Genomic DNA, 15,578 nt, shown 5'->3' on the forward strand with positions numbered 1-15,578 from the left:
ATAAAACAAGTTCTGGGTCGTTAAACACTTTCTAACATGTTGTTTACTATGTAACTTCATATGTGTTCAATATTAATCTACAATCTAAAAAAGAATCTCTATATGGTGGGAACAGTTGAACACACTGCACACAGCACTCTTCAGTAGTGCTGACAGCAGTGATGTAGCACAGGGACACCTTCCAACCCAACCTCACTTTTCATCTGAGAGGACTCCGTGTTGTTGAGTTACCTCTCTGACGAGGGGCTTGCTAGCTCATGGGACATTGCAACATGTTGTAGCTCTATTGTATTGTTTCCATCTAAAATCTGTCCCTTTAATCACAGTTATGCTGCTGTCCTCTGAGGCCAGGCAGGATGCTGTCTGGTGCTTTGCTGGCATTCAAGGAAAACTGCAACATGCCTGCAGAATACATTTAGCATGGCAGTGGCTGTTATTTGGGGGGAGTCTAACATTCTCGCTAATATTTACTAAGTATTAATATTAACAATATAATATTAATGGATACTAAAAATGAAACCATACTATTGTTCATATTCATCCATAGTAAACACTTTATAATCTGGTAGAGAGAAGTTACTATGAAACAAGTGAGGAACAAATGCACAATCATAATCTTTTAGTTTTAGTGAAACTAAAAGATTATGTTGAGTTATCAGTGTAAGTACTGGTAAAATACTCAGGAATGAATGAGGGATTACCTTTGAACCTCTCAGTATGATGCACCACTTTATCTGTGGGGACACAAAAAGGCTGCTTACTTTTGATAATGAGCTCAATGTGATTATGAGTTGTAATAAAAGATTTTTCTCTTTTCCATAACTTTGAATTTATTGCACTTTTCTAGGAGACGTGTGCATTTATGTCACTCCTGAAGAGTGCTCAGCGTTTATAACTTGATTACAGACTTTGTAAGTCAGTTAAAGACCTTGCCAGTGGACAGATTGGAGTGTACAGTGATCATTTTTAACACTGAATATTTCCTGTTTGCTGACCAAATGCCAATCCACTACAGCAGTCCGATTATAGCAAGTTCAGGGTTTTATGAATCCTGCATATTAGGCAAAGTATCCCCAGAGAAATACATTAACTGCCAGTAACAGCAGGGCATTCACATTGCAGACTCTTCTCCAGAGTGGCTCCTCCTGCAGGGAATTCAGTTCACTCTTTTCAGTCACAGGAGATACAGAGCCAGATCTCAAACCAGTGAGGCCACAGAGCCACAGAGCAGCTCTCTGCCACCGGGAAGCTGGCAAGCGGTCCGAGTCTGGGCTGATGTCGGAGTTCATGGGGTCAGAGGTCATCTGGGGACCTGTGAGGTCGATCCGATGATCCTGGCTATGTCTGGACCACCAGGTCAGCCTGAACAGCTGGACATGAGAGCAGCAGATCACACGTCTGTGTTAGTGTTTTCACTTGACACCTTTCAGTGCTCACCACGGCCTACTGTACAATTGGGGACGTAGTAGTACAGGTTCACATTTGAATGTGGACTAGCCCCTCCCCACTGCAGGAATTAAATGTGTATTAGCCATTGGGGGGGGGGGGGATAATAATTCATGCCAGGAATAACATCATTCTGGGTCAACGTCCACATTCACTGCATTCAGTTCCTAAACATTCGGTTGAGATAGAGTTTTGCCACTAAGCTCAACCGTGCATGAAAATAATAATTCTAATAATAACCCACTGCAGCCTTTTTTAACATGTAAGACGAAACGTTTTAAACCATCTACTATTGTGAAGTTCTGGGAAGCACCAAGTTGTGCTTTTGGCCACATGTAGACCCTGATTACTGGGTGATGTAAGCCCACCACAAACTGCAATGCTTCAACAAACACTGTTTTTATTGTGTTTGTGGTGCAGCTGTCAGTGGACTATTCAATATTAACATCAGTCTTTGTCGTCTGTGAGAATGCAAAATGCTCAGTAATAAAACTGTGTCACAGTAACTGTGATGTTACTTTTGACTATAAATCTTAGGAGGCTTCCTTCAATAATGTCTCTCAGGTCGGATAGAAGTGGTTAACACTTTGTGCACGGATTGTTGACGGGTTTGTAATTAAAGGCAGCATCTGCATGTTTCAGACGACACAGACAGCAGCCTTAAAGGGAGAAACTAGCAAGAGTCGGTAGATTTCATTTTAAACCTGAGAACATGAATCAAATCGATACGCGTACACTTCCTTACATGTTCTTTAGGTATTGGGGCGGTGGCCAAGCTGACAGCAACGATGATGAGGCAGGTGAGAGCCAACAGGATGAGAGCGAAGTACAGGTAGTGGACATCAGCCAAGACGGCAGGCCGGCGATCAGGCTGGCCGCAGGAAGGAGGTGTGTAGGAGAACTCCAGAACCATGCGGATCAGTCCCACTACAAGTCCAATCATCAGACCCCAGAATGCACCCTGGCGCACACACACACACACACACACACACACACACAACAATATTAACTACAGAAACAAATGAAAATGACCTCAAGGATCTGCATGTCTAATCTTGTGGCCGTGTCTCTATCTATCTCTTTTTTAAAAAAGAAGAGCACAGTTAGCAAAGAAACATTTATTGATAACCTTCCGCTCACCATAGTCACCACTCTACATCTCAGTGAAGGAATGAACAGAAATAAATAAACTCTTATTCAGTGATGACAGACGGTCAAATAGAGGTAACCTGGATTTAATTATGCTTGATGCAATGAGATGATTCTCATTGCATCAAGCTTAAATTTGGATTTCTACATCGAGGCTTCATCTTCCTAAATAAATGACACCAATTAGTACCAACTGAATGACACACTCACATCCTCCTTCCCATATTCATTGGGAGTAAGGAACATTCTGCCGCTTCAGACCTTCATCAGTGTAAAACATGTACACTACTCACAAAAAGTTAGGGATATTCGGCTTTCAGGTGAAATTTCAGGATGAACCACCACCAATACATTTCCTGCTTCAGTTAGAATTGGTATTTAAACAGTCCTCCTCATCCTGCTGTTCACATTCTGACATCAGGAGACCAAGACGACACCTAACAATTGATCAGCAGCACCTCACAGTCACAGAAAGGAGAGGAGTGGACGTCCTTTGGCCACATCCCAATGTTACGTTTACCCTCGTTTACCCTCCACTGTTGTTAGCTTTTCTTTCAATAAATTGTTTAAGATGAAGAAACTACCATTGCATGCTGATACTTAAATGCCCTACTTTCATGATATAATGTCACTGTAGCATTCACTTTTTACATTTTCCATACGTTTCACCTGAAAGTCGAATATCCCTAACTTTTTGTGAACCCTGTATTTGCTCGAGTAATTTAATGTGAAAAAATCCTCTGCAAGCAGGCACTCTACTCACAAGGTAATACAGTGACGTTTGGCCATGTGATCATCATAATTGTTTTGTTTTTGCCTTGTTACGTTTGTGGAAAGTGGCATGTTTGTGTGTGTATGTGGAAGAGACGTACCTGCTCGTTGGCACGTGGCCAAAAGATGGCCGTTAGGAATACAGCGGTAATGGGCGGAGCCAGAAAGCTGGTGACTGACTGAATATAGTCAAATAGCTGTCCACTATTGGCTGTTTGGATGATTGGAATCCACAAAAGACTAATGCACACTAAGACCAGGATGAAGACCCTGAAAGAACACGACATTAGGACGTCAAAGTGGTAAGAACACACAGTGACCTACTTTAAACTCCACCAACCTCGTGTCTGTGTGGTTCTAAATCACAAATGATACAAAAGATAACAAATACATTTCACTGCATCATCAGTTAAACTCGTCTGGAATGAATGGATGGCCAAGAACCATCCGACGCACAGGCAGAGGGAACACAGCAACACGTAGATGTGGTGGTCAGCACGGATCGCCTCACAGCAAGAAGGTTCCAGGTTCGAATCCAGGTTGGAACCTGGAACCTTCCTGTGTGGAGCTTGCACGTTCTCCCCCCGTGCCTGCGTGGGTTTTTCCAGCTTCCTTCCACAGTCTAAAGACATGCAGCTTAGTGTGAGTATGATGTGTGCATGAGTGGTTGTCTGTCTCTGGGTGTTGGCTGATGACCTCTCCACCCAAAGTCAGCTGGCTCCAGCTCCCCCGCGACCCTGACGGATAATGGATGGATGTACTGTGTATCCCTCCCTCGTGTTGTGTATTGTTGTGTAATGTGTCACTGTGATTGCTTGTTTCCCTTTTTGTATGTCTATTATGTATGAAAGTAAAAGTGTTCATAAAAAATACTCTCAGAATTCATTCATTACTCCGTTCAGACAACTCAAATGGATCAGTTCTACTCTACTAGGCACCAGATGTAGAGCAAACCATTTCGCAAAGAAACTCCAGAAGAAAACTAGAAGATTATTTATGCATCACTCTCTTGGCACTCCTGGGCTGATGTATCTCACCATCCCTGTAGTCTTGGAGACGCAGCCACAATAACATTAATCACACTAGTACTAGTACTCCTCTTGGCCATTACAAATGTCTGGAACACAATCCTCATTAACTGGAAATCAAGAAAGGCCATAAGCATTACATGGAGCAGAGCATCGTTTTTTTAAAAATCACAGATTATACAATCTGACTCAGCCTTTACCTCCCACTCATCAACTTCCTGCAGTCTTGTTTTGACCTTCCTTACACTACATATCACACCAGCAACATGCAGTACAAGGGTAAACCACCATCAGGCACAAATCTCAAATATTGTCCCTGGTTGTGTATTTATGTGGCAGAGTGTGATCTCCGGCTTACCCCTACCTTCCAACAACCATAAGTTCCATTTCTGAGGCTTTAGGCCTGGCTCTGTGATAGAGGTCCAGTGTAAACAGAGTAGAGCTGCTGTTAAAGATGGAAGTCAGAGATGACATGAGTGCAGCTAACATCACTGCTAGCATCAGACCACGAAGACCTGCACAGGCAGAAGGAAAGGTCTACATTACATTACACAGTATGTCCCACTGTAAAGGCACCAAGCAGTACCTCACTGCCTCCAGTCATTCCAGGGAGGGGACAGCGGGAACTGCCTGGCAGGTCAAAACAACTGAGGCAAGCATCTTGGTTAAAAGAGGAGCAATGAAGGAGCTGATAATGTGTCCATGCTGCTGGTGTCCAGATGTCCTAAGCTGTAGAGCACAGTTAGTTATAAAGAGCTGCCTAAAGCTAGCTTGCACAGCTACTACTATGTAAAATGAGTGATTTTTGATTTGGTTTACAAGCTGTTTGTGTAGACAGAGAGAGAAATAAAGAGAAAGAGTCCTACGAACACTATGATGTAATTACAGCATCAGAATGTCTTCAGGTGGGTAGCTGTCAGACAGGATGTCACACAGGGGTGAACGGCGACTCTAAAAGTGTGTAGTAAATAACGTTTGAATTTCAAGCACTGCATGGATTTAAGTATGTCCAAATGTCCTGTCACCAGGCACTGAGGATGAAAAGAGCCCAGCGACTGAGTGCAAGGTGAAAGATTTTAAGCGAAAACGTCCAAAAATCAAATCTGGACTAAAGAAGTATGTACTATGTCCAATGCAAGTGTTTAATAGCTCTGTACGGTTGTGTGTGTGTGTGTGTGTGTGTGGATGTGCTCTTGGATTACACGCTTAATGGGGTCAGAAAATTGGGAGAACACCCACAGTATACTGTAGGGCCCACAGTGTTTTTGTGGGTTCCATTTGGCTGGAACTCCACTGGGGGAACAACATTTTTCTGAACTATGCTGTTATTTTGTTATTGACAAAACTAAAATGATCCAAAAGTAACTAAAAGTATATAATAAGTACAATAGATTTCTGGTGATTAAGGTTAAGGTCAGAGTCAGGGAAACACTGTAGTCACAGTATACATTGTGTCTATGGGAAGTCCCCACAAAGATAGCAACACATATTGTGTGTGTGCGTGCGTGCGTGTGTGTGTGTGCGTGTGTGTGTGTGTGTGTGTGTGTGAGAGAGACAGACTCACCGACAGGCATCAGCTCCACCACTAGTTTAGGGTATGCAATGTTGGAGCAACCAACTGAAGCTCCGCACACTCTCTGACACACTGATGGATCGACACAACCCACCTCATCTACAAACACACAGACAGAGACAGAGAGAGGACACAAGACGGAAGACATGAAGTCACTGGTTTATTAGAATAGTTGAAATATTCATGACAATAGTGCATGTTGCCATAGAAGCAACACATTTGTCAGATTCATATGTTATAAAAAGATAGAGATTTAGGGGGCGGTGCAAATTTGGATGGCAGCCATTTTTTAAAAAATGGCACCAAATGTTAATGTATGTTGCAGAAAACTGATCTAATTATTGATGTTAGCCACGGCGTGTTCAAGCTGAGTGAGTCAGACGTCACAAGACAACAGACATGTTTTTCCCCTCTTTATGTATTTAAGGATCTTTTTTTTTAAAAAAAAAAGCTTTTGACCTGAAAAAAAGAAACAGAAAAACCTTGACTTCATAATAAAATGACAACAACAACATGTATAGAATAGCAAGCTCTTCAGCTTTCCCCTGGTGGCTCATACAACAGTTTGATTTTGCCTAACTACCAACATGGGGGCGGACTTAGCGAAGGGTCAATTCAACAAATACATTTGGCAAGAAACCCACGGAACTAAACATATTTGGGCAAAATGATGCATGTACAGCACGTCAACATAACAAAGCGTTTGATACGTCCAATGAGAGGCAGACAGATTTACCTGGGAACAACGCTCTGCTGATCATGCCGGGCATGACAATGAAGAACATGGGCAGTAATTTGAGGTAGCCTCCCAACACACTGCCTGCTTTGGCATGAGACAAAGACTTGGCTGACAGAGACCTCTGGACTATAACCTGCAAACACACATGTAGATATTTGTCTTTCTCTTCTTGTGAGGACCGACCACCACAACTAAATACCTTTTTTTGTAAACCCAAACCCTGACTCCTCGCTAGCGAGCCAAGGCAGCACCTTAAAACTGAAAATCTGGCGCTGAAATTAAAATGTGTCATTCAAAACAAACCCTGAGAGGTTGGCAGGGAAACACTTGTATTTCAAAAAGTTGTACTGGCACTGAAAACGTTTTTTTTTACATTTTTAAAAAAGGAAAAAACAGGAGAATTCAATTTTCAAAAACTTGACAAAAATCCAAATCAAAGGATTCTTCTGTTTTTCAGTGACGTTGTTCAGTTTCTTTCTTAATGTCACTCTTTTGGTCAGAGACAGTTTTCTCAGTCCAGCTCCATTCAGACGCCTCATCCTCACCCACCAGTAATGACGATCTTTCACAAGTTCACGAGGTCCCAAACCTCAAGCGTGTCCATTCTGGACACCACTAATGCACAGGTGCTGTAGTGTGATCTATAATGTTCCTGGTATCATTCACTATCAACAAAGCTAATGGCTGCTTGTCAGTTTTTTAGATCCCTCACCTGCATTCAAAAATTGCATGGACTGCATGTATGAGCGTAGGTTGAGTCACCTGATCTGCGCACCAGACCCATGTAGCCAGAACAGTGAGGCCAAACACCAGACCCGGCCAGGGTAAATCCCCTGACACCGGGTCTCTGAACAACCGGAAGGCATCACTGCGAGGTAGGTGGCAGGTGGTGTTGGTGACTGTCACAGAGGGAACGGCTGACATATAACGGTCCACGAGGCCCTCATACCAGCCAACTCTGGAGAATGCTGAAAAATGTACAAACACACACAGACACACACACACACACACACACACACACACACACACACACACACACACACACACACACACACCTCACTTTAGAATTGATAAATACTAGACTGGGTTTACCTATGAAAGACTTCCAAGGATTAATGTGAATGTGAGTGTTTTTCTGCAAAAAGACGGAAGAGAAAATTGGGCAGAATCTTGTGTGTGTGTGTGTGTGTGTGTGTGTGTGTGTGTGTGTCCTACCTATGAACATTAGTGCAAATGCTCCTCCAACCATGATCAGGGTCTGTAGTGCATCAGTGTACATTACTGCTGCCAAACCACCTGCACACACACATTCACACATATTGTTATTGTGTAAAATGTGTGTGAGTATCAGGATTTTTATTGTTAACTGTCCTATGATGCAGCATTTTAACAAATAAACCAGTTTGTTTAGACAGTACTGCGTGTTGGAGTACACAGTGACACTCTTCCCTGATTAATTCATAGTCTTTTTCCACATTTCGTTCTTTTAATAGTCCTATTTAAGCTGTGTCTTGGATAATAATATAGTCAGGGACAGAAGGAGGAAATATTTGGATTAAATGGTGGTTTCTATGAGGCTAAGGTACAGTATGTGTTGACATGAGATAGATTTCCATAATTTCAACTTTCCCTTTAACATATCCTGCTAAATTATTTCTACAGATTACGAGACAATCTCATCATACCATGAATTATTATATTGTGAACTGACAGACAGACGATCCATAAATGCCCACAGGAGATGCTTTTATTGACCCAAAGGGTCCTGTGTCACACCAGTGGGGGGGTCCAGGAAGAAAACCTAAGGACTTTGGGAAACTGAGTTCACAAAAGGGAGGTCCGTTTGTTAGATGAAGAAACATTTCACTTTTTTGAGGTGGTGGAGGCCCGACAGATGAACACAGCCAGACAGACTACTGGAAGTACCATCAACGGAAGAACATCAGCAGGACAGATACGTCACTCGCCACTGATTGGTCCAGAAGAAGAACCCCTGGCTGACTGAATTAGAGTGAATGAATACAGAACATTGAATTGTGTGTGTGTGTGTGTGTGTGTGTGTGTGTGTGTGTGTGTTGTTACCTGCTACAGTGTAAGCAGCAGTGACCAGCAGCAGTATGCCAGTGGACAGGTAGAGATCCCAGCCCAGCGACATCTGTATGAACAACGCCCCCGAAAAGATATCTGTCTGAGTAACAAACACACACACACTGTCATATGTATGTCACTTGGGACAAAAGACAAAATAAATAAGAAATATAAATGTGTGTGTGTGTGTGTGTGTGTGTGTGTGTGGCTCCATGTCTCACAGATATTTTGGTGAAGATGTAGAGGATAAGCGACAAAACAGACATATATATGCGTATCCTCCGGCCTCCAAAGCGCTTGGCCAGGTATTCAGGCATGGTCATGACACCAGCAGAGATGTAGACGGGGATAAAGATCCAGCCGAGAGCGACCAGGACCCACGCTGCCTACACACACAGCTTCAGGTTACTGCAAGACACTCGGGAAACATTCTCAGTCAGGAATCACACCACTCACCAATGTCACATTTGGCCCAGGCACCCAGGCAGGCTTTACTAATCTACCACTTCCATCCTGTGTGCTAGGAACAGTGGGACAATGACAAATAATATCCCAGCAGCCCCGCTCCACAGGCGCCCTGGCTGTTTTGCTTGATGCCCCTTGCCAGGCCTGCAATTCTAGGAGCTCTCTCTCTCTCTCTGTCCAACCTCCACCCTGACAGAAAGCCCCCCCCCCCTCTGAGCCTGGGTCTATTCCAGGTTTCTTCCTGTTAAAGGGGAGTTCTTCCTCCACTGTGTCCTAATCTAATATCTGATGCTGCTCATGTGGGGATTCTTTTCATCTTTAATGTTGAATTCCTGAATCGTTGGGTCTCTCTCTAATTAAAGAGTTTGGTCTAGACCTGCTCTTTATGGAAAGAGTCTGGAGATAACGCTGTTGTGAATTGGTGCTCTATAAATAAAGATTGATTGATTGACTGATTGATCTTTATTTATATAGCACCAATTAATAACCAGTGTTATTTCCAGTGTAATTTAACCAGTGTTATTCCATAAAGAGCAGGTCTAGACCAAACTATTTATTACGAGAGAGACCCAACGATTCAGGAATTCAACATTAAGGATTCACACATGAGCAAGCACATGTTTTTGACCGGCAGCAGACCCTCCACACAGCCATGGACAAATATGGACTGCTGAAATAAAGAGAGGAAAACAAAGATAAAATCTGATGGATAATAATTATTACAATTAATGTAGCGGTTATAGTTTAAAAAGCAAATATAAAAGTAAGTAGAAGTGTACATATGTGTGTGTGTGTGTGTGTAGATATATAAACATATATTTATATATAGGTTGAGACGATCATTTGTTTTTCAACAGGCTATGTGAGGGCTGTTTGACCAAGAAGGAGAGTGATGGAGTGCTGCATCACATGATCTGGCCTCCACAGTCACCTGACCTGAACTAGAATCAAACTAGATCACTAGATGAGGAACACCAAGAGTGTGCAGAGCTGCTATCAGAGCAAAAGGTGGCTACTTCTATCTACATCTAAAATCTAAAATATATTCTGGTTTGTTTAACACTTTTTTGTTAACTGCATGATTCCATGTGTGTTCCTTCATAGTTTTGATGTTTTCAATATTGATCTACAATATAGAAATATATACAAAACATACACATCTAGTCCCAGATGTGTGTCTTACATTCCATTCAAATCCCCCGACAGCGATCCCTCCGGCTGCTCCTGTTCCTGCCAGACCAATAAACAAACCGCTGCCAACATTACTGGACATCAGAGAGGCTCCGATCTGTAACCACATAACACACACACAACCAAAACGGCTTTTCTTATAGGCACCTATTCCGAGACACAGTTGTAAGTACATGGAATTAAGACGGCAGGTTAGGGAACAAAGGGACAACAACTTTGTGTTTAAGAGAGAAATAAATCAATTCAATAAATAATTCAATAACTATTGATCACAGAAACGTTAGTACTTGTTCACATGGCAGGTCAAATGGATAAAGGGGTAAAACGTTATGACATATTCATATCAAAGCCAGGGCAGTGATAGACTGACCGATGGTACATTTCCTTCAGTAAACATAGCTGCTTCATCAAGTCCATTGTCAACAGGCAGCTGGTAATGTCACTGCCACTGGCTCCACACAGACATTAATTGTGCGTCATAAGTCTTATTCTAACGTTTACCAACTTCCAAATGAGTCATTTCATTGTACTGTACCGTGAGGAGTTTTAAAATAAGGAGTAGGCTGCTATAAAACGATCCCAGGTGACTGTCTGTGCCTTTTGTGCCTGCTTAACTACCGCAGAGTTAAGACAACTGTAGCTGTACCTGGGTAACCAGTATGCTCTTTGTAGTTGTTAGCCAGGCTGCTATGTGTTAGCCAGGCACGTATGTGTGTGTGCTGGTGTCTTGGTTCTCGCCCCCCCGCAGGTTCCTCCTCTGCAGTAGAGGTGCAACAGGTGTCCCTAATCCAGTGATTAGCAGGAGTGTATATGATCTGCTGCTACATCCACTCTGTCCCCCTCCTTCATTCAGCCAACACCAGTGTGAACAGACGTGTGACTGTCGTTTGATCAGTGTGATCTTAGTGTGGTTGTTGTGAGGCAGTAGGTTTCCCAGTGGCAGTGATTTTGTTGTTAAGTTTTCCACAGTTGATTAGTGGCATTCAGCTTTTGAGCTCGCTTTAAGTTGTGTAATCTTTGGTTTACTTCATAAATATTTGTTTTCTACTCACAAAGCTGAAAGTTTTAAAATTTTGCCAATACACCTAATTTGCAATGGGGGTTGAATAATTTGGTACATTACAGGTGAAAATATTAATATAATAATATTTTGTGCCACATGCATCCTAAAGCTCAAGAATGAACTCACAGTACGGTGGCCTCTGACCACCTGGCTAACTACCAACTTAGTGTTACAATAGGTGCAAGAACAGCTGAACTAAATGATTCACTGTTAAAACAGAACAAGTATTCAGACAATAGAGCATACGGTATGTTGACCAAGCCATATAGTGCATAGCACATTAAAATGGAACAGAGAAAAAAACCTCATGGACAACAGTCAGAACTTTGGTACTCACAGGCCACCAGGTCATTGAACGGCCAGCCAAGAAGTACCCCCCCACGGTGTTGCGATTGGCTCGCACTGATGACTGTTGAAGAGACAGGGAAAAGATCAAAACGTGTGGTCTTGTATGCAATATCCTCCATTTACAACCGAAATAAAGTCCAAGTTTCCACATTGGATAGATCAGCCAGCTGTGAGATAAATCTGTTCATGATGCCTTGGCCAGAAATCAAAGTAGGGATGAGTTCCCAGGATTGCTGTGCTTTATTATGGTCTTCATAAGTATCATGATAAGTATCATGAGTAAATACTGAGGCATTTTCCTTATAAAAAGACTGATAATCTAATAATGGCTGTTCCCTTGCACGCACTGACTCATCAAAGAACAAGAGCCATAAGCAGGCAGGCACCTTTCAGGTAGCCTAGATTCTGAAAGAAATCATTTCTATCCATGTTTAGAAACAGTGTTTTCTTTATTTATCATTATTTTTTTCGTACATATTTTTAATCACATTTTTAATCTGTTTACCGGAGATAGGCCTTAAGATATCTGAAGGTGTAAGTGTAAAGTGAGTTGAGTCACTTCCAGGTCTTACCCAGATCCCAACTACCATGACAAAGACAAAGTAGATGACAACCACAGCGATGTCAGCAGCATCCAGACTGAGAACTGTGCTAGGAGGTGCCGTTGTAGTGAGCCCAGAGGAGCTGCTGCCTGCATGGCAAGTATAGAATAGAACTTCACTATGATGGCATTTCCCTCTCTCTGACAAACATATACCTAACTCTAAAATAACAAACACAAACCAGAAGGCACAGTACAATATATACAAAGTAGACATGTGTGAGGAACAGATCAATTGTTAGCTAAAGCTAGCAATGGAGGTGGGAATGGAGTCAGACAGCAAAACTATTCTGAGGATATCAGCACCATAAATCTCACAAGTAAGAGAATTATATGTTGTGATTGTGATATAATGTGAGCTCCTATAACTGCCAAACATTATAGGCACATTCTCTCTGCTGCAGGGGAGCCTTCCTGGCATCTTCATGTGTTAGTTATTTACTCCCTAAATTGGCATTCAGTCAGTAAAACTCTGAGAAACTCTGGTCTAAACATTTTGAAGTCAGACTCCAAATCATCAGTCATAATGTAATGTTGATAATGTCCCAAACCCAGTTCACAGTCAGTGTTTGTCTCCCACAGTGCCCACGGAAGAAATGGCAGACACAGAGACCAGAGAAATGACTGGTATTCACTTAGGAGCAATCAAAGTCTCCTGGAAGTTCATCCAACATTCAAGGAAAATACATATAGATATATATACATAAATACAGTAGGTATACTGGGCACCGGCTTGTAGTCTGATGTGAGGTGATCAAGATAGAGACCTAATATACAGAGCTCCCCCTCAAAAGGGATTTCTATAACAGCCATAGGTGAGACCAGGTTGAGTATGTCTCTCCCTAGAACAACTGGATTTTTTAGTATTCCCACACACAGTGCAGCAGAGCAGAATACCAACATTAGCAATGTATTTGGTAGAGTTGTCAGGAATGTTATCAATCAATCAATCAATCAATCTTTATTTATATAGAGCCAATTCATAACAAGTGTTCCATAAAGAGCAGGTCTAGACCAAACTCTTTAATTAGAGAGAGACCCAACGATTCAGGAATTCAACATTAAGGATTCAAGAATCCCCACATGAGCAGCATCAGATGTTATATTAGGACACAGTGGAGGAAGAACTCCCCTTTAACAGGAAGAAACCTGGAACAGACCCAGGCTCAGAGGGGGGCGGCTATGTTAGAATTATTCTGATGAAGTTTCGGTGTCACACAGGTTTTGAAAAGCATATTCTGACTCATTTTCTGCAATATCGACTTTTAGATCATCTGTCCAACCCCCATTGCAAATTAGGTATATTGCCAAAATTTACAAACTTTCAGCTGTGTTCAATGAACAACTCAAACAAGAACAATTGAAACAGCTCAATACAACTAAGATTGCAAGTGGTTTCTCCTAATTCAACACAAAATGCGACATTTGGATGCATGTTTGAAATATGGGTAAGTCAAGAGAACTGTTCAAACAGTAGAAAGAGGAGATCATTGACTTGCACAAACAAGGAAAAGGATACAAAAAGATAGCAAAGGTACTGAATGTTCCTACAGATGCTGTTGGAAGCATAGTTTGCAAGTTCAAAGATAAAGGAACACTGGCTACACTACCTGGATGTGGCAGAAAGAGGAAGCTCTCAATGGCTGCCACCAGATCTCTGAGGAGGCAGGAGGACAAAAAGACCTGCAGCAAGACTTGGTGGCAGCAGGCACTGAGGTTTCAGTTTCTAAAGTAAGGTGCATACTGAATGCTGAATTTGCAATGGGGGTAGAATAATTTTGAGAGCAACTGTGCAACCGTGGCAAACATGTCTTCAACCGTAGCCAACGTGTCTTCAACTGTGGCTAACAAGATAGGCTTCTGTCTTGCCCTGGTTGGAGGTAAAATGCTGTATCTTGATGAGAAGTTGCTTCATTAGCTGTTTTAACATGTATTGGTCTCATTGTATTTCTGTGCCTCTCCCCCAGTGTCCCGGTCTTACTTGCTCTGGAAAGCTATAAAGGCTGTTTCTTACATGCCATAAAGCTTGTAAGCTTGTTGGTACAAAGGCAGTTGTTCAAAGAGCTTACAAGTACAAAACGGAGTTAAAGAAGGGTCAGACCTGTAGTGAGACTGGTATGCATGTTGATTCCAATTTTCCAGATCGTGTTGACTTCTAACAGACGCTCAAGTCTGTCTCCAAGTAATTCTGACTGAGTAACAGAGTAACATCAATCCCGTTGGTAAACTTGACAGAAGCTTAATTATTAATCAGTTTGTTACTGAGTTGGTCAAACTTCACTGGTGAGCTATTATCTCTAGCATAAAGACTAGCATAAATGACGTAATTTAAAAAAAATACATATATGTCTATGTAGTTTATTCATATTTAGCTGGCCAATATGCTACTTAAACTTAATTTGACAAAAAAAAGTGTTTAAATCGCACATTAAGCTCCCAGTTTCTTGGGAAACCCCACATGACAACTGGTCTGTAATGACTCTGGATGGATGGATAGATGCTGTGATTCATGAAGCCAGAGAACCACAGCAGGAGAACCAGGACCAGGATCCACAGGAACCAGAGAACCACAGCAGCAGGACCAGGACCAGGATCCACAGGAACCAGAGAACCACAGCAGGAGAACCAGGACCAGGATCCACAGGAACCAGAGAACCACAGCAGGAGAACCAGGACCAGGATCCAAAGGAACCTGAGAGATGAGGAAAGCACAGAAAGGCTCCGGAGAAGATACCAAGTTAGTAACAGACATTAAAGAGACATGAAGCATCAGGATGGAGAGAAAGAGGAGGAGAGAGGAGCCCAGTGCATCATGGGAGTCCCCCAGCAGTCTAAGCCTATAGCAGCATAACTAGGAGCTGGTCCAAAGCCTGAGCCAGCCCTAAACTATAGGCTTTATCACAAAGGAAGGTTTTTAGTCTACTCTTAAATGTAGAGAGGGTGTCTGCCCCCTGAACCCAAACTGGAAGGAGGTTCCACAGGAGAGGAGCCTGATAGCTGAAAGCTCTGGCTCCATCACTACTTTAGAGGACTTTAGGAACCACCAGTAGGCCTGCATTCTGGGAGCACAGTGCTCTAGTGGGGTAGTACGGTACTATGAGATCTTTAAGATATGA

General features: G+C 42.4%; 1 protein-coding gene across 1 annotated transcript; it reads right to left on the reverse strand.

The window, feature by feature from the left end:
- Window positions 1-601: 601 nt before the first annotated feature.
- slc5a9 (solute carrier family 5 member 9) lies at window positions 602-12,549 on the reverse strand. The gene is made up of 13 exons (XM_070831600.1): window positions 12,434-12,549; window positions 11,851-11,922; window positions 10,443-10,547; window positions 9,016-9,180; window positions 8,789-8,894; window positions 7,922-8,002; window positions 7,469-7,674; window positions 6,704-6,839; window positions 5,959-6,066; window positions 4,759-4,909; window positions 3,468-3,636; window positions 2,192-2,407; window positions 602-1,370 (listed from the first exon to the last, which is right to left on the reverse strand). The coding sequence occupies exons 1-13, from the start codon at window positions 12,449-12,451 to the stop codon at window positions 1,059-1,061; spliced, it is 1,845 nt and encodes a 614-aa protein (XP_070687701.1). The 5' UTR covers window positions 12,452-12,549; the 3' UTR covers window positions 602-1,058.
- Between the last annotated feature and the right edge of the window lie 3,029 nt (window positions 12,550-15,578).

The sequence above is a fragment of the Pempheris klunzingeri genome, chromosome 6 (assembly GCF_042242105.1).
Source record: "Pempheris klunzingeri isolate RE-2024b chromosome 6, fPemKlu1.hap1, whole genome shotgun sequence".
Classification (NCBI taxonomy): domain Eukaryota; kingdom Metazoa; phylum Chordata; class Actinopteri; order Acropomatiformes; family Pempheridae; genus Pempheris; species Pempheris klunzingeri.